The 24533-nt window shown below is 42.7% G+C and overlaps 1 protein-coding gene and 2 pseudogenes across 1 annotated transcript; all 3 read left to right on the top strand.

Annotated features, from left to right (window-relative positions):
* The first annotated feature begins 11709 nt into the window (after positions 1-11709).
* LOC147986341 (uncharacterized) lies at positions 11710-12351 on the top strand. Its single transcript, XM_087541971.1, has one exon. The coding sequence runs from the start codon at positions 11713-11715 to the stop codon at positions 12349-12351; it is 639 nt and encodes a 212-aa protein (XP_087398097.1). The 5' UTR covers positions 11710-11712.
* A 9601-nt stretch (positions 12352-21952) lies between these two features.
* On the top strand, positions 21953-22811 carry LOC125537617 (uncharacterized; annotated as a pseudogene).
* Positions 22812-22996: 185 nt separating this feature from the next.
* Positions 22997-24076, top strand: LOC147986340 (uncharacterized; annotated as a pseudogene).
* The last annotated feature ends 457 nt before the right edge of the window (positions 24077-24533 follow it).

Genomic DNA, 24533 nt, shown 5'->3' with positions numbered 1-24533 from the left:
AGGCCGATCAACTAGTGGGCCTCATTTGTCTGTTCCAAGAAAGCCAAGAAGGGATGATCTAATGACTTGGCGTGTACCCAAAGATATTGTGGTAGTCTCCGACGTATTTTCCCCTAGGTACGACCGACTTATGTGTAACCCTAGGCAGACTTGGTATCTATATAAACCAAGGTGCTAGAACCTTAGAGGACTAACTCATTCTCATACGATCTCGTGGTAGATCAATTGTACTTTGTAACCCATCCACACTTACCTCTTCCAGAGGTCTCGAATCTAGGTAAACACCTTTGTGCCTTGTGTCGTTGTTACCATCTAGCCAATGCTACCAAATTGGGAACCCCTACCTGAGATCTTCCGAAGTTAGCTCGCCTCCAGATCAATGACAGCATTGCTCTGCCTTGACCTTCTTTTCGGGTCAACTTTTTGCCTTCGGAAGCATGATCCTTCACGAGGATTCGACAAGTCACCTCGGCCAGATCAAAACTTTTCGCTCCAGGCTGGGTCATTAGATTCGGGAACCTGGAATACACCACAGATTCATGGGTTTTCGAGCTGGGTGTCAGACCAGGTCAAAGCACACACTGTCACGCTTGTCCAGGTCTTGAAATCAATCCTAGCCCAGAACGATGGCATGATATCTACCTAATATCCGGTCTCGAGTCTAGAACTGAGCACCATCATTCAGATTAGGCATCTAGCCTGGTCGAGGAAGCACTCGAGGCCATGAAAAATCTAATCTCAGGCAAGCTCCCATTGGACCCAAACTTTGATCGGGCCAAGGATGAAAGTGAAAAGGCGCTTTTGCACAAGATGTTAGATCAAATTCAGAATCTCACAATCTTGGATGATTGAAATTTGGTTTACGATCATATCTAGGAGCCTGGAAAAGCTAGAATTTTCTACCCAACCACCACCAATCTAGTTTCTAACATCGCAGACTTAGCTGGAGGTTTAGCCAGCTCCTCCGAGGAGGCAACCGACATGGGTGAAGACATCAGTGAAACTTCAGACACCTCTCCACCACTAGATGTCAACCATACCGGCAGGTGGGCCACGACCTCCACCTATGATGTCTACATGGTAGATACCCGTAAAGATGGCGGATGAGTAGGAAACTCGAAGCGCTGATGCAAAGGCCGCCATAATGAGAGCACTACCAACATGGATGCAAGAAATGGTGGTACAAGTAACAATGATGTTGTTAAAGGCCTAGCAGCTAATGGTGTACTTGTAATGGCGACACTAATACATCCATTTGGCATCATGTTTTTATGTTGATATTTATTGCATTATGGACTGTCATTACACTTTATGATACAATTATTTTGCACAACTCCAAATGTCCTAGAATTTTACAGAGAATTATTTTGGAATATACATAAAATATTGGGCGAAGAAATACTAGAAGGGGACCCACCAGGTGGCCACAAGCCTAGGGGGCACCCCTTGAGATTGTGACCCCCTGGCCATCCTCTGGTGCCGATCTTCTGCTATATGAAGTGTTTTGACCTAGAAAATTAAGAGAAGGCTTTCGAGATGAAGCGCCGCTGTCTCGAGGCAGAACCTAGGCAGAAGCAATCTAGGGCTCCGGCAGGGCGATTCCGCCAGGGTAACTTCCGTCCTGGAGGAGGGAACCGAAACCATCGTCATCACCAACAATCCTCTCATCATGGGAGGACCAATCTTCATCAACATCTTCACCAGCACCATCTCATCTCAAACCCTAGTTCATCTCTTGTATTCCATCTTTGTCTCAAAACCTCATATTGGTACCTGTGGGTTGCTAGTAATGTTGATTACTCCTTAAAGTTGATGCTAGTTGGTTTATTTGGTGGAAGATTATATGTTCAGATCCTTAATGATATTCAATACTCCTATGATCATAAACATGAACATGTTATGTGAGTAGTTACTTCTGTTCTTGAGGACATGGGAGAAGCCTTATTATAAGTAATCATGTGAATTTGGTATACGTTTGATATTTTGATGAGATGTATGTTGTGTTTCCTCTAGTGGTGTTATGAGAACGCCCACTAAATGACACTTCACCAAGATTTTTGCTGGAATTTTAGTCTATTTTAGGCCAGCCCAACAATCAGTTTCAGAATTCCTAATAAATCCTAGAGGCCCACGCGGCCTATTCGTGCAAGGTAAGAGGTGTGACTAAAGTTTAGTCCCACATTGCTAGTTTGGTAGGAGTTGGACCTCCTTATAAGGGAGGTTGTTTCCCCACATGTATGAGCATGAGAACAAGAGGGACATTCACGCGCGGTCCTCCACCGCCACACGCCTCGCCACGCCGCGGGTTGTGGAACGAGCCAAGCCGATGTCTAAATTTTTGCCACACACAACGGGTATACGGAAGTTGAAAAGATTTTGCTATAGTGGAGACTGAATACGAACGGCGCATACCTTCAGCTACTGGTTGTTCACTTCGTCTCCCTATTTTCATTTCACCTCCCCTCGCAGCTCGTTCGCCTGCTTCTTCTATGCCTATAAAAGAGAGGTCCCTCCTCTCCAGAGAGACACACCAGAACATCCTCATCCTCTCGCCACTGAGTTCCAATCTTTGAGCTGTTGCTGCTGCTGCAATCTTCCCTATCCCGGCTTGCAGCGTGCACCACAAGTCAGGACAGTAGGCCTCCGAAACACCACCTCTTTGATTCCTGTACGGGAGAAGGGTGATAAGGTTTTTGGGGAGCGCTCTGCGCGACTACTGGCCGGTTCATCACGGACAATCCAGACGCCGAAGACCACTTCCCCAACGACGACTTCTTCCCCGACGTCCAACCTCTTTGACAATATGGCTGGCGAGGACGTCGACGCCAAGAATAATGCTTCTGTCGTTGTTCCGTAGGTTCTCATGCTCTTTCTGTTTCAGGTCCTGCCTCAATTTCTTGCTCTAGTGTCTGGTCTAGATATGCTTGGTTCTGATACGTCTCCAACGTATCTATAATTTTTGATTGCTCCATGCTATATTATCTACAGTTTTGGACATTATTGGGCTTTATTATCCACTTTTATATTATTTTTGGGACTAACCTATTAACCGGAGGCCCAGCCCAAAATTGTTGTTTTTTTTGCCTATTTTAGGGTTTCGAAGAAAAGGAATATCAAACGGAGTCCAAACGGAATGTAACCTTCAGGAACGTTATTTTCTCAACAAACAAGACACAGGAGACTTGGACCCTATGTCAAGACACAAAAGAGGAGGCCACGAGGTAGGGGGCGCGCCTACCCCCGCCCAGGCGCGCCCTCCACCCTCATGGGCCCCCTGTTGCTCCACCGACGTACTCCTTCCTCCTATATATACCTGCGTACCCCCAAACGATCAGATACGGAGCCAAAAACCTAATCCCACCGCCGCAACTTTCTGTATCCACGAGATCCCATCTTGGGGCCTGTTCCGGAGCTCCGCCGGAGGGGGCATCGATCACGGAGGGCTTCTACATCATCACCATAGCCCCTCCGATGAAGTGTGAGTAGTTTACCTCAGACCTACGGGTCCATAGTTATTAGCTAGATGGCTTCTTCTCTCTTTTTGGATCTCAATACAATGTTCTCCCCCTCTCTTGTGGAGAACTATTCGATGTAATCTTCTTTTTGCGGTGTGTTTGTTGAGACCGATGAATTGTGGGTTTATGATCAAGTCTATCTATGAACAATATTTGAATCTTCTCTGAATTTTTTATGTATGATTGGTTATCTTTGCAAGTATCTTCGAATTATCAGTTTGGTTTGGCCTACTAGATTGATCTTTCTTACAATGGGAGAAGTGCTTAGCTTTGGGTTCAATCTTGCGGTGTCCTTTCCCAGTGCCAGTAGGGGAAGCAAGGCATGTATTGTATTGTTGCCATCGAGGATAACAAGATGGGGTTTTCATCATATTGCATGAGTTTATCCCTCTACAACATGTCATCTTGCTTAAGGCGTTACTCTATTTTAACTTAATACTCTAGATGCATGCTGGATAGCGGTCGATGTGTGGAGTAATAGTAGAAGATGCAGGCAGGAGTCGGTCTACTTGTCTGGGACGTGATGCCTATATACATGATCATACCTAGATATTCTCATAACTATGCTCAATTCTGTCAATTTCTCAACAGTAATTTGTTCACGCACCATAGAATACTTATGCTCTCGAGAGAAGCCACTAGTGAAACCTATGGCCCCGGGTCTATCTTCATCATATTAATCTCCTACTACTTAGTTATTTCCTTTGCTTTTTACTTTGCCTTTATTTTACTTTGCATCTTTATCACAAAAATACCAAAAATATTATCTTATCATATCTATCAGATCTCACTCTCGCAAGTGGCCGTGTAGGGATTGACAACCCCTATTCGCGTTGGTTGCGAGGATTTATTTGTTTTGAGCAGGTACGAGGGACTCACGCGTAGCCTCCTACTGGATTGATACCTTGGTTCTCAAAAACTGAGGGAAATACTTACGCTACTTTGCTGCATCATCACTTCCTCTTCGGGGAAAACCAATGCAGTGCTCAAGAGGTAGCTAGAAGGATTTCTGGCGCCGTTGCCGGGGAGGTCTACGCAAAAGTCAATATACCAAGTACCCATCACATACCCTTATCTCCCGCATTACATTATTTTCCATTTGCCTCTCGTTTTCCTCTCCCCCACTTCACCCTTGCCGTTTTATTCGCCCTCTTTCTCTTTATTCTCCATCTCTTTCTCTATTTACCTCTTTTTGACCGCTTGCTTTTTGTTTGCTTGTGTGTTAGTTTGCATGCTTGTCATGAGTGGCTCAAGATAATACTAAATTGTGTGACTTCACCAGTACCAACAACAATGATTTTATTAGCACTCCGATTGCTCTGCTTACCGATGCTGAATCTTGTAAAATTAATACTGCTTTGCTGAATCTTGTCATGAAAGATCCATTTCCCGGCCTTCCTAGTGAAGATGCCGCTACCCATCTAAATAGTTTCATTGATTTGTGTGATATGCAAAATAAGAAAGATGTGGATAATGGTATTGTTAAATTGAAGCTATTTCCTTTTTCGCTTAGAGATTGTGCTAAAGCTTGGTTTCGTCTTTGCCTAAAATAGTATTGATTCATGGAACAAGTGGAAAGATGCTTTTATCTCTAAGTATTTTCCTCCCGCTAAGATCATCTCTCTTAGAAACGATATTATGAATTTTAAGCAACTTGATTATGAAAATGTTGCACAAGCTTGGGAGAGAATGAAACTAATGATACGTAATTTCCCTACTTATGGTTTAAATTTGTGGATGATTATACAAAAAATTTATGCCGGATTGAATTTTGCTTCTAGAAATCTTTTAGATTCGGCCGCGGGAGGCACTCTTATGGAAATCACTTTAGGAGAAGCTACTAAACTCCTAGATAATATTATGGTTAATTATTCTCAATGGCATACTGAAGGATCTACTAATAAAAAGGTGCATGCGATAGAAGAAATTAATGTTTTGAGTGGAAAGATGGATGAACTTATGACATTGTTTGCTAATAAGAGTGTTTCTTCTGATCCTAATGACATGCCCTTGTCTACTTTGATTGAGAATAATAATGAATCTATGGATGTGAATTTTGTTGGTAGGAACAATTTTGGTAACAAAGCGTATAGAGGAAATTTCATCCCTGGGCCTTATCCTAGTAATCCCTGAAATAATTATGGTAATTCCTACAACAATTCTTATGGAAATTATAATAATATACCCTCTGATTTTGTATCTAATATTAAAGAATTTATTACTTTGCCAAAGAATTTTAATGCTTTGATTGAAGAAAAATTGCTTAAGATTGATGAGTTGGCTAGGAACGTTGATAGAATTTCTCTTGATGTTGATTCTTTGAAACTTATATCTATTCCACCTAAGCATGATATCAATGAGTCTCTCAAATCCATGAGAATTTCCATTGATGAGTGCAAAGAAAGAACCGCTAGGATGCGTGCTAAGAAAGATGCCTTTATAAGAGCGTGTTCTTCTAGTTCCTATGAAAATAAAGATGAAGATCTAAAAGTTATTGATGTGTCCCCTATTAAATCTTTGTTTTGGAATATGAATCTTGATAATGATGGGACTGAATATGATCCACCTTTACCTAGAAGGCGTTCCAAGAATTCGAATTTTTTTGATCTTGATGCTAAAATTGATAAAAGTGGCATTGAAGAAATTAAAACCCTAGATGTTGCTAAACCCAATATTATGGATTTCAAGGAATTTAACTATGAAAATTGCTCTTTGATTGATTGTATTTCCTTGGTACAATCCGTGCTAAATTCTCCTCACGCTTACAGTCAAAATAAAGTGTTTACTAAGCATATCGTTGATGCCTTGATGCAATCTTATGAAGAAAAACTTGAATTGGAAGTTTCTATCCCTAGAAAAATTTATGATGAGTGGGAACCAACTATTAAAATTAAAATTAAAGATCATAAATTATATGCTTTATGTGATTTTGGTGCTAGTGTTTCCACGATTCCAAAGACTTTGTGTGATTTGTTAGGTTTCCATGATTTTGATGATTGCTCTGTAAACTTGCACCTTGCGGATTCCACTATTAAGAAACCTATGGGAAGAATTAATGATGTTCTTATTTTTGCAAATAGCAATTATGTGCCTGTAGATTTTATTGTTCTTGACATAGATTGCAATCCTTCATGTCCTATTATTCTTGGTAGACCTTTCCTTAGAACGATTGGTGCAATTATTGATATGAAGGAAATATTAGATTCCAATTTCCATTAAGGAAAGTAATGGAAAACTTTCCTAGAAAGAAAATTAAATTACCTTATGAATCTATTATGAGAGCCACTTATGGATTGCCTATCAAAAATGGCAATACCTAGATCTATCCTCGCTTGTTATGCCTAGCTAGGGGCGTTAAACGATTGCGGTTGTTGGGAGGCAACCCAATATTATTTTTGTTCCTTGCTTTTTGCACCTGTTTAGTAATAAATAATTTATCTAGCCTCTGTTTTGGTTGTGTTTTTGTGTTTAATTAGTGTGTGTTCCAAGTAGAACCGTTGGGAAGACTTGGGGAAAGTCTTGTTACACTTGCTGTAAAAAACAGAAACTTTAGCGCTCACGAGAACTACTGCTATTTTTATTTGGAAAGTGATATTTAGTTAATTATTTTTTAATATTATTAATAGATAAATTCCTCACGTCCAGAAATTTATTTTAGAATTTTTGGGGTTCCAGATCGTGTGCTAGCTACAGATTACTACGGACTGTTCTGTTTTTGACAGATTCTGTTTTTCGTGTGTTGTTTGCTTATTTTGATGTATCTATGGCTAGTAAAATAGTTTATAAACCATAGATAAGTTGGAATACAGTAGGTATAACACCAATATAAATAAAGAATGAGTTCATTACAGTACCTTGAAGTGGTCTTTTATTTTCTTTCGCTAACGGAGCTCACAAGATTTTCTACTTTAGGTTTTGTGTTGTGAAGTTTTCAAGTTTTGGGTAAAGATTTGATGGATTATGGAATAAGGAGGGGCAAGAGCCTAAGGTTGGGGATGCCCATGGCACCCCCAAGATAATCTAAGGACATCTGAAATCGAAAGCTTGGGGATGCCCCAGAAGGCATCCCCTCTTTCGTCTACTTCTATCGGTAACTTTACTTGGAGCTATATTTTTATTCGCCGCATGATATGTGTTTTGCTTGGAGCGTATTGTATGATTTGAGTCTTTACTTTTTATTTTAGCACAATCATCCTTGCTGTACACTCCTTTTGAGAGATCCATACATGATTTGGAATTTGTTAGAATACTCTATGTGCTTCGCTTATATCTTTTGAGTTATGTAGTTTTGCTCTAGTACTTCACTTATATCTTTTAGAGCATGGTGGTGGATTTTTTTATAGAAACTATTGATCTCTCATGCTTCACTTAGATTATTTTGAGAGCCTTAAATATCAAGGTAATTTGCTTAAAATCCTAATATGCTTGGTATACAAGATTAATAACAACACTTTCTTATGAGTGTGTTGAATACTATGAGAAGTTTGATACTTGATAATTGTTTTGAGATATGAAGATGGTGATATTAAAGTTATGCTAGTTGAATAGTTGTGAATTTGAGAAATACTTGTGTTAAAGTTTGTGATTCCCGTAGCATGCACGTATGGTGAACCGTTATGTGATGAAGTCGGAGCATGATTTATTTTTTGATTGTCTTCCTTATGAGTGGCGGTCGGGACAAGCGATGGTCTTGTCCTACCAATCTATCCCCCTAGGAGCATGCACGTAATACTTTGCTTTGATAACCTGTAGATTTTTGCAATAAGTATATGAGTTCTTTATGACTAATGTTGAGTCCATGGAATATACGCACTCTCACCCTTCCACCGTTGCTAGCCTCTCTAATACCGCACACCTTTCGCCGGTATCATACACCCACCATATACCTTCCTCAAAACAACCACCATACCTACCTATCATGGCATTTCCATAGCCATTCCGAGATATATTGCCATGCAACTTTCCACCGTTCTGCTTCATCATTGTCATATTACTTAGCATGATCATGTAGTTGACATCGTATTTGTGGCAAAGCCACCATTCATAATTCTTTCATACGTGTCACTCTTGATTCATTGCATATCCCAGTCATATTCTGTTCTAAGTATAGAGTCATATTTTGTTCTAAGTATCGAGTTGTAATTGTTGAGTTGTAAGAAAAATAAAAGTGTGATGATCATCATTATTAGAGCATTGTCGCAGTGAGGAAAGGATCATGGAGACTATGATTCCCCCACAAGTTGGGATGAGACTTCGGACGAAAAATAAAAAAAAGGGAGAAAGAAAAGAGTCCATAAAAAAGAGAAAAAGGCCCAAATAAAAAAAATAGAGAAAAAGAGAGAAGGGACAATGTTACTATCCTTTTACCACACTTGTGCTTCAAAGTAGCACCATGATATTCATGATAGAGAGTCTCCTATGTTATCACTTTCATATACTAGTGGGAATTTTTCATTATAGAACTTGGCTTGTATATTCCAATGATGGGCTTCCTCAAAATGCCCTAGGTCTTCATGAGCAAGCAAGTTGGATGCACACCCACTTAGTTTCTTTTTGAGCTTTCATATACTTATAGCTCTCGTGCATCCGTCGCATGGCAATCCCAACTCACTCACATTGATATCTATTGATGGGCATCTCCATAGCCCGTTGATACGCCTAGTTGATGTGAGACTATCTTTCCCCTTTTTGTCTTCTCCACAACCACAATTCTATTCCACCTATAGTGCTATGTCCATGGCTCACGCTCATGTATTGCGTGAATATTGAAAAGGTTTTGAGAATGTCAAAAGTATGAAACAATTGCTTGGCTTGTCATCAGGGTTGTGCATGATTTAAATATTTTGTGTGGTGAAGATGGAGCATAGCCAGACTATATGATTTTGTAGGGATAACTTTCTTTGGCCATGGAATTTTGAGAAGACATAATTGCTTTGTTAGTATACTTGAAGTATTATTATTTTTATGTCAATATTAAACTTTTGTCTTGAATCTTTCGGATCTGAGTATTCATACCACAATTAAGAAGAATTATATTAAAATTATGCCAAGTAGCACTCCGCATCAAAAATTCTGTTTTTATCAATTACCTACTCGAGGACGAGCAGGAATTAAGCTTGGGGATGCTTGATCCGTCTCCAACGTATCTATAATTTTTGATTGATCCATGCTATATTATCTACTATCTTGGACATTACTGGGCTTTATTATCCACTTTTATATTATTTTTGGGACTAACCTATTAACCGGAGGCCCAGCCCAGAATTGTTGTTTTTTCCCCGTTTTAGGGTTTCGAAGAAAAGGAATATCAAACGGAGTCCAAACGGAATGTAACCTTCGGGAACGTGATTTTCTCAAAAAACAAGACACAGGAGACTTGGACCCTACGTCAAGACACAAAAGAGGAGGTCACGAGGTAGGGGCGCGTCTACCCCCCCCCCCACGCGCGCCCTCCACCCTCGTGGGCCCCCTGTTGCTCCACCGACGTACTCCTTCCTCCTATATATACCTGCGTACCCCCAAACGATCAGATACGGAGCCAAAAACCTAATCCCACCGCCGCAACTTTCTGTATCCACGAGATCCCATCTTGGGGCCTGTTCCGGAGCTCCGCCGGAGGGGGCATCGATCACGGAGGGCTTCTACATCATCACCATAGCCCCTCCGATGAAGTGTGAGTAGTTTACCTCAGACCTACGGGTCCATAGTTATTAGCTAGATGGCTTCTTCTCTCTTTTTGGATCTCAATACAATGTTCTCCCCCTCTCTTGTGGAGAACTATTCGATGTAATCTTCTTTTTGCGGTGTGTTTGTTGAGACCGATGAATTGTGGGTTTATGATCAAGTCTATCTATGAACAATATTTGAATCTTCTCTGAATTTTTTATGTATGATTGGTTATCTTTGCAAGTCTCTTCGAATTATCAGTTTGGTTTGGACTACTAGATTGATCTTTCTTGCAATGGGAGAAGTGCTTAGCTTTGGGTTCAATATTGCGTTGTCCTTTCCCAGTGACAGTAGGGGCAGCAAGGCACGTATTGTATTGTTGCCATCGAGGATAAAAAGATGGGGTTTTCATCATATTGCATGAGTTTATCCCTCTACATCATGTCATCTTGCTTAAGGTGTTACTCTGTTTTTAACTTAATACTCTAGATGCATGCTGGATAGCGGTCGATGAGTGGAGTAATGGTAGTAGATGCAGGAAGGAGTCATTCTACTTGTCTCGGACGTGATGCCTATATACATGATCATACCAAGATATTCTCATAACTATGCTCAATTCTGTCAATTGCTCAACAGTAATTTGTTCACCCACCGTAGAATACTTATGCTCTCGAGAGAAGCCACTAGTGAAACCTATGGCCCCCAGGTCTATCTTCATCATATTAATCTCCTACTATTTAGTTATTTCCTTTGCTTTTTTACTTTGTCTTTATTTTACTTTGCATCTTTATCACAAAAATACCACAAACATTATCTTATCATATCTATCAGATCTCACTCTCGTAAGTGGCCGTGTAGGGATTGACAACCCCTATTCGCGTTGGTTGCGAGGATTTATTTGTTTTGTGTAGGTACGAGGGACTCGCGCGTAGCCTCCTACTGGATTAATACCTTGGTTCTCAAAAACTGAGGGAAATACTTACGCTACTTTGCTGCATCATCCCTCCTCTTCGGGGAAAGCCAACGCAGTGCTTAAGAGATAGCAGGTTCTAGTTCATATATGCAGATGCTATTTACCTTCTCCCTGTCGGATTGCATGACTTTTTTTATCTTTGTTATAATAGTCATGTTTTATCTAGTATTTCTGTTAATAAAATCATTTGGTAAATTGCTAATGTTTTCAGCAATCCAAAAACCTTATTATAGGCAATTTACCCCAAGTGGTTTTGCTGCATCCATGAGACCTCCTATGTTTGAGGGTGTGCACTATAAGAGGTGGCGCATGAGAGCTGTCTTATGGTTTCAAACCATGAGTTGCTATGACTCCACTCCTGGCAAACCCGAAGGAGATCTTGATCCTCAACATGAACAAGCTTTTCAGAAAATGGATATCCTGTTTATGGGTACTCTCTTGAGTGTTCTTGGTGACAATATAGTTGATGCTTATGCATCAATTGATAATGGAAAATATATGTGGGACGCACTTGTGGCCAAGTTTGGGGTCTCGGATGCCGGCACTGAGTTGTACATCATGGAACAATTCTATTACTACAGGATGACTGATGAGCGCTCCATGGTAGAGCAAGCTCACGAGGTACAGTCATTTGCTAGAGAACTTGATCACTTCAATTGTGTGTTACTAGAAAAGTTTGTTGCCGGAGGCATAATCACTAAGCTTCCTTTCTCATGGAGGAACTTTGCTACCTCTCTGAAACACCACAGACATGAGTTTTCTGTTCCGGATCTCATTGGTACTCTTGATGTGGAAGAAAAGGCGAGATCAAAAGACACACGTGCTCGAGGTATTGAGGGAGGATCTAGTGCCAATCTGGTACAGAAGGAAAACTTCCAACCCCACAATTTCAAGAACAAGGGTAAGTTTGCTGGTAAAGCAAAATTTGATGGGAAGAACAAGGCTGTACAGCACACTAACTTTAAGAAGAAGAATGATAAGAAGAAAGGTGTTTGTCATGTGTGCGGAGATCCTGATCATTGGGCTCCTAGTTTCCCTAACCATTATGACAAGCATCAACATGGGAAAGGCGGCAAGACCGCTAATGTTGTCATTGGGGAGATTGACATGAAGGATGTTGGACCGCAGGGACTTCCACCATGTAGATGGGCAACGGTTCAAGTGCTTCTGTTCATAGTGTTGGCACGGTCGATCTGAAGTTTACTTCGGGGAAGATCATGTGGCGGAAGAACATGCATTATGTCCCCTCCGTCAATAAAAATCTTGTTAGCGGATCTCCTCTGTCTGGAGATGGCTACAAGCTTGTCTTTGAGTCTAATAAATTTGCAATATCCAAGTATGAAACTTTTGTTGGTAATTTCTATGAGTCAGGAGGCCTGTTCTGTTTACCCTTGTTAGATGTTTGCAATAAAGTTGTTAATCATGTTTGCAACAATAGTGAATCAAATTTATGGCATTCACGTCTCTGTTATGTTAACTTTGGTTGCATGTCGCGACTAGCCAAGTTGAACTTAATCCCTAGTTTCACCATTGTCAAGGGATCTAAGTGTCAAGTGTGTGTGCAAGCTAAGAAACCTCTTAAGTCTCACATGACCCCGGAAACAAGAAAGCTTGCACCACTAGAGCTCATACATTCAGATCTTTGTGAAATGAATGGCATTTTGATAAAAGGTGGAAAGAAATATTTCATGACGTTAATTGATGACTCCACTAGATACTGCCATGTGTATCTTCTGAAATCTAAGAATGAGGCTTTGAACCTTTTCAAGATCTATAAAGCTGAAGTGGAAAACCAACTTGATCGAAAGATCAAGAGGCTTAGGTACGACTGTGGTGGAGAGTATCTTTCCAGCGAATTTGATTGTTTTTGCGCTGAACATGGTATAATCCATGAGAGGACGCCCACCTATCCACCTCAGTCAAATGGGGTTGCCAAAAGAAAGAACCATACTCTAACTGATTTGGTTAACGCCATGTTAGACACATCGGGTCTCTCCAAGGCATGGTGGCCGAAGGCGATATTGATTGCATGTCATTGTCCTAAACCGAGTTCCCACAAAGAACAAAGAGATAACTCCATTCGAGGAATGGGAGAAGAAAAGGTTAAAACTCTCTTATCTACGAACATGGGGTTGTTTGGCGAAAGTCAATGTGCCAATTCCAAAGAAGCGCAACCTTGGACCAAAAACTGTGTGTTTTCCTAGGATATGCTTTTCATAGCATTGGTTATAGATTCTTGATTGTAAAATCTGAGGTATCTGACATGCATGTCAGTACAATCATGGAGTCGAATGATGCGACTTTCTTTGAAGATATTTTCCCATGAAGGATATGGCAAGCTCATCAAATCAGGAGATGCCTAGTTCCTCGAATCAGGAATTAGTTACAATTACTGAACCTACCATTTTGATGGAACACTTTCAAAATCATGTCGAGGAGAACAATGAAGTTCCTACTAGGCGATGCTTTTCTTGTGTATCTCATAGATGACACTCCCAGTTCTATTTTAGAGGCCTATGCATGTGAATATGCTGACTACTGGAAGGAAGCGATCCATAGTGAGATGGATTCCATCTTGGCAAATGAAACTTGGGAGATAACTCATCGTCCTTATGGTTGCAAACCTATAGGGTGCAAATGGGTATTCAAGAAGAAGCTTAAGCCCGATGGTACTATTGAGAAGTACAAGGCACGACTCGTGGCCAAGGGTTATATCCAAAAGGAAGGTGAAGACTTCTTTGATGCCTACTTACCTGTGGCTCGACTGACCACTATTCGAGTACTACTTTCACTTGCTGCCTCACATGGTCTTTTCATTCATCAAATGGTTGTTAAGACTGCTTTTCCAAATGGAGAGTTGGACGAGGAAATTTATATGGAACAACCAGATGGGGTTGTAGTAGATGGTCAGGAAGGAAAAGTGTGCAAGTTGCTGAAGTCTTTGGATGGACTCAAGCAAGCGCCCAAACAGTGGCATGAGAAGTTTGAAAGAACTTTAACAGCTGCAGGCTTTGTTGTAAACGAAGCTGAAAAATATGTGTACTATTGCCATGGTGGGGGCGAGGGAGTTATCCTTTACTTGTATGTTTAGGCCATATTGATTTTTGGAACAAATCTGAATGGTATGAAGGAGGTCAAGGATTTTCTATCTCGTTGTTTTGATATGATGGGTTTAGGAGTGGCTGGTGTTATTCTAAACATCAAGTTGTTGACAGATGATGATGGTGGGATTACATTACTTCAATCTCACTACATGGAAAAGATCTTGAGTCGCTTTGTCTATAGTGACTGCAAGCCCTCTCCAACAACATACGATGCTAGCGTGCTACTTCGAAAGAATCAAAGAATTGCTAGAGATCAATTGAAATGTTCTGAGATTATTGGCACGCTTATGTAGTTATCCAGTACTACAAGACCTAACATCTCTTTTGTTGTTAGCAAACTGAGTCGGTTTGTCTCAAAACCAGGAGATGTGCACTGGAAAGTTGTAGAGAGAGTTATGCGTTATATGAAAGGTACTGCGAGTTATGGAATTCACTACACTGGGTACCCAAAGATACTGGAAGGGTATAGTGAATCAAACTAGATATCTGATGCTAATGAGATAAAGGCCATGAGTGGATATGTATTCACTCATGGAGGTGGCGTTGTCTCTTGGAAGTCTTGCAAGCAGACCATCTTAACAAGGTCAACAATGGAAGCAGAACTCATAACACTAGATACAACTACGGTTGAAGCAGATTGGCTTCTTCGGCTCTTGAATGACTTGCCGGTCGTTGAGAAACGTGTGCCGGGTATCCTTATGAACTGTGATAATCAAACTGTGATTACAAAAGTGAGCAGCTCAAAGGATAACATGAAGTCATCAAGACACGTTCACAGAAGGTTAAAGTCTGCTAGGAAAATGAAAAACTTCGGAGTAATTGCATTGGATTATATCCAAACGTCTAAAAATCTAGTAGATCCTTTGACTAAGGGTCTATCACGTAATGTGATAGATAATGCATCGAAGGAGATGGGTATGAGACCCACAATATGAGTTGTTCATAGTGGTAACCTAGTCTAGGTGATAGGAGATCCCGTGAATTAGATGCGGAAGACAAGCTGTTGGTTGATACATCTCCAACGTATCTATAATTTTTTATTGTTCAATGCTGTTGTATTATCATTCTTGGATGTTTTACTATCATTTTATATCATTTTTGGGACTAACCAATTGACACAGTGCCAAGTGCTAGTTGCTGTTTTCTGCTTGTTTTTTACATCGCAGAAAATCAATATCAAACGGAGTCCAAATGCAGTGAAACTTTTTGTGGATTTTTTTGGACCAAAAGACACCAGATGTGCCAGATAAGCACCTGTGGGGGTGCCCCAAGGGGGGCAAAACCCACCAAGGCGTGCCTGGGATCCCAGGCGCGCCCTGGTGGGTTGTGCCCACCTCGGTGGCCTCCTGCACCACCTCTTCAATCTATAAATACCTCCTTGATCCAAAAACCCTAGGGGAGTTGACGATTTTATTCCAGCCGACGCAAGTTCCAGAACCACGAGATCCAATCTAGAGCTCAATTCCGGCACTCCGCCGGAGAGGAACACGATCAAGGAGGGGTTCACCATCCTCATTGGTGCCTCTTCGATGATGCATGAGTAGTTCAACTCAGACCTACGGGTCCGTAGGTAGTAGCTACATGGCTTTTTCTCTCTTTGTATCTCAATACAATGGTCTCTTGGAGATCTATTTGATGTAATGACTCTTTACAGTGTCTTTCTTTGGATCCGATGAATTGTGAGTTTATGATCCAGATTTTCCTTGATTTAATATCCAATCTTGATTGTTATAGCCTCGTATTTCCTCTCCGATATTTGGGTTTTGTTTGTCCAACTTGATCTATTTATCTTGCGATGTGAAGAGGTGCTTTGTAATGGATTAGATCTTGCGGTATCCTTTCCCAGTGACAGAAGGGGCAGCAAGGCACGCATGTATTGTTGCTATTAAGGATAAAAAGATAGGGTATATTCCTACATGAATAGATCTTGTCTACATCATGTCGTCATTCTTATTGCATTACTCCATTTTTCCATCAACTTAATACACTAGATGCATGTTGGATAGCGGTCGATGTGTGGAGTAATAGTACTAGATGCAGGCAGAAGTCGGTCTACTAATCTTGGACGTGATGCCTATATACATGACATTGTCTTGGATATCATCATAATTATTTGCTTTTCTATCAATTGCCCAACAGTAATTTGTCTACCCACCATTGCTATTTTCTCGAGAGAAGCCACTAGTGAAATCTACGGGCCCCGGGTCTATTTTCCTATCATATACTTTTAGATCCATATTGCCAATTGCCTTTTCTTTTATTTTCTTCTTTTATTTTCAGATCTATATCAAAAACCCAAAAATACCTTGTTGCGTTTTATTTATTTTTATTTGCATCTATCAATCTACTACAATTTTATCCTACCCTTACGTCACTTTTTGGCGCCGCTATCCGAAAGGGGTTGACAACCCCTTTAACACGTCGGGTTGCAAGTATTTTTATTTGTGTGCAGGTACCGTTTACGTAGTGTTGCGTGGTTCTCCTACTGGTTCGATAACCTTGGTCTCATCACTGAGGGAAATACCTTGCCGTTGTTGTGCTGCATCTTCCCTTATTCCTTGGGGAAACACCGACGCATCTCAAGCGACATCATTGGTCAACTGAGAGGAGAGTATCATTACTATTAACAATACCACTCCATGAAGATGCAATACTCTCCTAATCTGCATTGCAGCTTTATGTATATCTTAATGTGTTCTAAGTGGCTCATTTAAGCAGAGATGTTATCCTGCAGAACACCTTTTGAAGAACACACATATATGAGTCTGATTGTTAAACATTTCAATCTATGAGAGTAGGGTGCTCTCTAGTAAACTCATGAAAGGTCTCAGAGTATGACGCATAAGCTCCACCCGCGGGGAAGACCCACGATAGCCTAGTATCGGGCAAGGCTCTGTGTGAAGCTAGATTCGCAGAAAACATGTAGTTTAAGGCCTATTCCACTGTTCAAGTTGCTTACTGGTGTAGCATAGAGTTCTAGGTGGAAGTTCAACGTAACTGTCTCTACTACGGTACTGGTATATAAAACAATGTTTTGGAACCAAAGACAAATTTTGTGTACCTCTATGATCTGGTGGGGGATTGCTAGAATTTTAATCTATTTTGGGCCAACCCAACAATCAGTTTCAGAATTCCTAATAAGTCATAGAGGCCCCCCATTCGTGCAAGGCAAGAGGTGGGACTGAAGTTTAGTCCCACATTGCTAGTTCGGTAGGAGATGGACCTCCTTATAAGGGAGGTTGTTTCCCCACATGTATGAGCATGAGAACAAGAGGGACATTCACACGCGCTCCTCCTCCGCTGCCCGCCTCATCCCGCCGCCGGTTGCGAGAATGAGCTGAGACAATGTCTAAATTTTTGCCACCCATGACGGGTATACGAAAGTTGAAAAGATTCTGCTATAGTGGAGACTGAGTACGAACGGCACATCCCTTTAGCTGCTGGTTGTTCATTGCGCCTCCCTCTCTTCGTTTGACCTCCTGTCACAGCCCGTATGCGTGCTTCTTCTGTGCCTATAAAAGAGAGGTCGCTCCTCTCTAGAGAGACACACCAGAACATCTCATCCTCTCGCCAGTGAGTTCCAATCTCTGAGCTACTGCTACGATCTTCCCCATCCCTGCTTGTGGCGTGCACCGCATGTCGGGACAGTAGGCCTCCAAAACACCACCTCTTTGAGTCCTATAAGGGATAAGGGTGATAAGGTTTGTGGGAGCGCTCTGCGCGACTACTGACCGGTTCATCATGGACGATCCAAATGTCGACGACCACTTCCTCAACGACCACTTCTTCCCTGGCGTCGACAACCTCTTCGACAACATGACCGGCAAGGACTTCGACCGCAAGAATAATGCTTCTGTCGCTGTTCCGTACGTTCTCATGCTCTTTCTATATGAGGTTCTGCCACAATTTCTTACTCCAGTGTCTGCTCTAGATATGTTTGGTTCCAGTTCATATATGCAGATGCTATTTACCTTCTCTCTATGAGATTGCATGACTTGTTTTATCTCTGCTATAGTTGTCATGTTTTACCTAGTATTTCTGCTAATAAAATCATTTGGTAAATTGCTCATATTTCCAACAGATTTGGGCCTAGGGGAAGGCTTGGGAAGTAGCAAGTAGATGATGGGTTCTAGAGTGACAGAAGCTTAAACCTTAGTTTATGCGTTGCTTCGTAAGGGGCTGTTTTGGATCCACATGTTTAATGCTATGGTTAGATTTATCTTAATTCTTCTTTCGTAGTTGCTATGCTTGCGAGAGGGGTTAATCATAAGTGGATGGCTTGTCTAAGTAAGGAGAGCGCCCAAGCACCGGTCCACTCACATATCAAATTATCAAAGTAGCAAACGCGAATCATATGAGCATGATGAAAACTAACTTGACGATAATTTCCATGTGTCCTTGGGAGCGCTTTGTTTTATATAAGAGTTTGTCCAGGCTTGTCCTTTGCTATAAAAAGGATTGGGCCACCTTGCTACACCTTTGTTACATTTGTCACTTGTTACCTGTTACGAATTACCTTGCTACCAAACTATTTGCTACGATAATTTCAGTGCTTGCAGAGAATAAATGGCTGAAAACCACTTGTCATTTCCTTCTACTCCTCATTGGGTTTGACACTCTTAGTTATCGATAGGACTATGATTGATCCCCTATACTTGTGGGGCATCAGACACCAACGATAACAACGACAAGGCCAACATGGACGATGATGACCCCAATGACTGTGACTACAGCCCCGAGGTCGAGGAAGGGCGAAGCCTCGACCCCGATGACTATGCCGATTTCGAGGTGCCACTTGAGGGCCCTCAACTTGAAACCCTGCAAAAACAGTTGGTGGTATGGCTAAGAGGATGAAAAACAAGTCTCAGTGTCTTAAGGAGGAAGAGAACTACATGAATGATAGGTGGACCGAGTTACTCCAAGCAAAGTAGACATTCGAGGATAAGCTGGAGCAAACAAGTGTGCTCTCGAGGTACCCAAATGCAGAGGTGGAAATAATCCAACATGGATCACCTCAAGGCTCGTCCCAAAGGATAAGAGAGCTTCAAGGTTCGAAAACCCACCTCGGTCGATCTACAAGACAATTCCCACCTACTAAATAGGATGGATACTTGGCCTAGTTTGCGAAGAAAGATGATGTGCGTAATTACACCCTCGATCGCAACATAACCATACCAGACGTATGACACACCACTACAAGGGTCCGAGGAGCTGCTCACGCTCAATGCTCCAGAGATGTGGGAGATGGTACCACTCCAACTGACTTCTCCTCTCGGCTAACTCTCGTAATCGGAACTCACACCAACGCCATCTCTTTCTTGGATTTACGTCGGCCACCTCCCTTGTGGCCCAATACATGATCTTGATGGAGTAGGCACTGTCTCCACTGTCATCTTCCTTTCTTCTTTCGTTGCTTTCAAGTCCACCATCATTGACACCCGAGGGGCATAGGAATAGATAAGATGGGAGCTGCACGTGGGGCGTGAACCTCAAGGTCATCCATGTTGACAAGTCACTCGTGTGTAATAGCTACAAAAATAGCATACCAAGCCGTTCTCCATCAGGTCATTCCTGAGTCGATAGTGACCTGTTGTGTTCCCTCCCAGATTATAGTGTTCTTGTTTACAATGGTGGCTGCAATAACAATCTAATTATTTTTTACATATCAATGTAACATTCATTATGTTTGGTTGTTATGCCCTCCATCCCTCCGTCCCCACCTACATAGTCATCCAAGGGGCGGCCTGATACGTCTCCAACGTATCTATAATTTTTTATTGTTCCATCCTATTATATTCTCTATTTTGGATGTTTTATATGCATTAATATGCTATTTTATATTATTTTTGGGACTAACCTACTAACCTAGATCCTAGTGCCAGTTTTTGTTTTTTCCTTGTTTTTAGCTTCACAGAAAAGGAATATCAAACGGAGTCCAAATGGAATAAAACTTTCATGATGATTTTTCTTGGACCAAAAGACACCCAGGAGACTTGGAATACAAGTCAGAAGAGCCACGAGGTGGCGGCAAGGGTGGAGGGCACGCCCTAGGGGGGCGCCCCCACCTTGTGGGCCCCTCGGTGACCTCCTGGCCTAGTTCTTCCTCCTATAATTCACATATATTCCTGAACCTCCAAAAGCATCCACGAAAACACTTTTCCACCGCTGCAACCTTCTGGTCCCGTGAGATCCCATCTTGGGGCCTTTTCCGGCATCCTGCCAGAGGGGGATTCGATCACGGAGGGCATCTACATAAACTCCATTGCCCTTTCGATGAAGCGTGAGTAGTTTACCATAGACCTACGGGTCCATAGCTAGTAGCTAGATGGCTTCTTCTCTCTCATTGATTCTCAATACCATGTTCTCCTCGATGTTCTTGGAGATCTATCTGATGTAATATTCTTTTGCAGTGTGTTTGTCGACATCCGATGAATTATGGATTTATGATCAGATTATCTATGAATATTATTTGAATCTTCTCTGAATTTTTATATGCATGATTTGATATCTTAGTATTTCTCTTTGAACTATCGGTTTGGTTTGGCCAACTAGATTGGTTTTTCTTGCAATTGGATAAGTGCTTAGCTTTGGGTTCAATCTTGCTGTGTCCTCACTCAGTGACAAAGTAGGGGTAGCGAGGCACGTATTGTATTGTTGCCATCGAGGATAAAAATATGGGGTTTACATCATATTGCTTGCGTTTATTCCTCTACAGCATGTCATCTTACTTAAGGCGTTACTCTGTTCTTTATGAACTTAATACTCTAGATGCAGGCAGAAGTCGGTCGATGTGTGGAGTAATAGTAGTAGATGCAGGCAAGAGTCGGTCTACTTGAGATGGACGTGATGCCTATATTACATAATCATTGCCTTGGATATCGTCATAACTTTGCGCTTCTCTATCAATTGATCGCCAGTAATTTGTTCACCCACAGTATTATTTGCCTTCATGAGAGAAGCCTCTAGTGAAACCTACGGCCCCTGGGTCTATTTTCCATCATATTAGTTTCTAATTTACTATTCTTGCAATCTTTTATTTTCAGATCTATAAACCAAAAAACCCAAAAATATTTTATCTTTTGTTTAGTTTTATTTATCTCTATCAGATCTCACCTTTGCAAGTGACTATTAAGGGATTGACAAACCCTTTATCACGTTGGGTGCAAGTGTTTGATTGTGTGTGTAGTTATTGGTGATTTGTGCATTCTTCTCCTACTGGATTGATACCTTGGTTCTTAACTGAGGGAAATACTTATCTCTACTATGCGGCATCACCCTTTCCTCTTGAAGGGAAAAACAAACGCAAGCTCAAGAAGTAGCATGGCCCACTACTACCCTGGCTGGGCCGAAACGACAGTGTGATCCACCCCAGCCCAACAGCCACTACCCGGCCCATGTCTGGCACACGACCGGGCAGGTTAAGAGGAAACAAACCCCTCCTGTGTTAGGTGATGAGAATGTACTAGGCTATAGGTGGTGCCTCTCTCCTCCCGATCCCCTTTCCTCTTCCTCTGGAACCCAAGAATTCTCTGATATTGTATCACCGACTTGTATCCAGTGATTAATCTTAGCGGGAGCGTAATAAGTGGCATCATAGCCGTTCCGATTTACCCGAAATTTTTCTCGCAGTCCCTTGAATCTGGGTGGGCAATTTTCCGTCGATCATCCAGACCCGACGCAGTAAGGCGACAACCATGGATGACCACGCCAAGGCCCTGTCGGATCTCACTTCGGCCATCGCCTGGCTGATGACCAAGGTCGACGACATCCACCCCATTGTGCTTGATTTGCAGAGCTGGAAGCTTGCCATCGAGCAGTCCATCAAGGAACTAGGCCAGGACGTGCGTGCCATCCGCACTCAGATCGGTGACAAGGCCTCGTACACAAGCAAGGAGCCGGCGGCACAGTAGGTTCGGCTCGTCGATCTGCCTCCCATGCTTCCTCCCATGGTGGACGCGCCTCAACCGCTACATCTTGGGCCTTTGCAAGCTGGTAGTGACAATGGTCACGGGCCTCATGGCCATGGCGTCGCCACTAATCTACGGGGGAAATCGCGTGGGGAGATCCGAACCCCAGATTCCCTCCAGCCACCGGTACGTCTGATTCCTTCAACTACGACGAGCATTCATTTTCTGGGGATCGCGGGTACCATCGCTTGCTGCCACTGCCGCATTTCGATTTTCCCCTATTCGATGGCACAAACCCAAAGGCATAGCGTCTCAAGTGTGAGGCCTATTTTCAGGTTTGCACGTTGGGTCCAGATACCTCTGTCATCTGTGCGGCTATGTATTTCACTGATGGGGCGCCCACCTAGCTCCAATCCTCCCAAGCCCACCTGCATTATCAAGATTGGGGGGCTTCGTTGCCGTGATCTGGACCTAGTTTGGCCGTGAAGAATTTTAGAATCTTCTTCGCCAATTTAACAGACTTAAGCAAACCGACACTGTTACTGAATATGCAGAGCAATTTAATCAAATCATGCATCATCTCCTCGCGCATCACATATCTTGGGATCCTGCTTTCTTTGTCACTCAATTCATGGAAGGCTTGTAGCATGAAACTCGCTCCGCTGTTGTTTTGCATCGCCTGCAAACATTGGATATTGTTGTGGATCTTGCGTGTTTGTAGGAGGAGGTGATGGAGGTATTTTGTAGAGCAGACAGACGAAGCCCTGCTCCATCCATGACGCAGCGAGCAGTTGTGCCCCTCCATGCACGACACTACCGTTGCATTTGCCTATGGTGAAGGATGGAACCGGGGCCCAAGTGGTGCGCCAGGACAATCACTGCGCCTCCAACATCAACCGATCGTCACCCAGTGATGACAAATTGGCGGCTCTCAGGACATATCGTCGCACCAAGGGTCTCTGCTTCACCTGTGGAGAGTCGTGGAGTCGGGAGCACTGGTGTGCTCCTACTGTCTAGCTCCACATCGTGGAAGAGCTCATTGAGCTGCTCACCGTGCAGCCATCTGAGATCACTGCAGAATAAGCCCCATCAAGCGATGCCGACTGTTGTGTTTTCTCCAAGGAGGCACTAGAAGGCGCGAAATCCCCTACTACCATGCGTCTCCATGGCTGGCTTCAGCAGACGGAAGTGCTGATGTTGGTTGATTGAGTCTCCTCCCATAGTTTTGTCAGTTCCGAGCTAGCTTCACACTTGCAAGGCGTGCAGAAGGATCATCGTACCCTATCAGTTTGTGTGGCGAATGGAGGGATTTTGTATCATGACCAGGAGATTCCAGCCTGTGCTAGGCATTCACAGGGAGGCAGCTTCGCCACCGATCTCAAGGTTCTGCCGCTTGCTTGCTATCATGTCATGTTAGGCATCGATTGGCTCGCTCGCCATAGCCCCGTTCAAGTTCATTGGTTGGAGAAGACTATGCCATTTCATTATGAGGACAAACACATTCAACTCACGGGTGCTCGGGCAGATACCACCAGCTGGCACCTGATATCCGATGTCAAATTGCAAGATTTGTTGGATCAAAAAGCTATGACGCGTGTGGTTCAGCTCTGTTCACTGGCCAAAGACATGGCGCAATCGCCAATCCCTGCAGCCATTGGTGATCTCCTGGGGCATTATGGAGTGTTGTTTGAAGAGCCTCGCGGTCTGCCACCACGATGATCTTTTGATCATTCCATTCCTTTGGTGCCGGGTGCCCATCCAGTTAACTTGCGGCCCTATTGGCATAGTCCACCACAGAAGGATGAAGTGGAACATCAGGTAGCAGATATGCTTTCTCAAGGTATCATTCAGCCAAGTGCCAGCCCTTTCGCATTGCCTGTCCTGCTGGTATAGAAGAAACATCTTACTTGACGGTATGCATGGATTATCACCACCTCAATGCACTCACCATCAAGAACCGTTACCCTCTCCCAGTCATTGACTAGTTGCTGGACGTACTGGCAGGATCTTGGTCGTTCACAAATTTCGACTTCCGAGCCAGCTATCAACAAATCCGGATGCGACTTGAGGATGAGCATAAAACAACCTTCAAGACACACCATGGACACTTCAAATTTAAAGTAATGCCATATGGTGTCACGAGGGGGGCGGCAACTTTCCAAGGGGGCATGAGCACAGTCTTGGGCTCCGTTGTTGCGAGGAGCCTTGGTCTTTATCGACGACATCCTGGTACACAACAGTTATGAAGACACATATGTGCAGCTGCTGCAGCAAGTTTTCCAGCTATTGAAAGAACATGTCCTTAAGATCCAACGCAGCAAATGCACTTTCGTATGCCCGCAAATCCATTACTTGGGCCATGAGATCA

Source organism: Triticum urartu, chromosome 2A (assembly GCF_056163025.1).
Source record: "Triticum urartu cultivar PI428250 chromosome 2A, HENAU_Tu73, whole genome shotgun sequence".
Lineage (NCBI taxonomy): Eukaryota > Viridiplantae > Streptophyta > Magnoliopsida > Poales > Poaceae > Triticum > Triticum urartu.
This window is presented reverse-complemented; position numbering and strand designations above follow the sequence as displayed.

Coding starts and splice junctions, on each gene's coding strand:
- LOC147986341 (XM_087541971.1), top strand. CDS start 11,713: ATGGAACAATTCTATTACTACAGGATGACTGATGAGCGCTCCATGGTA.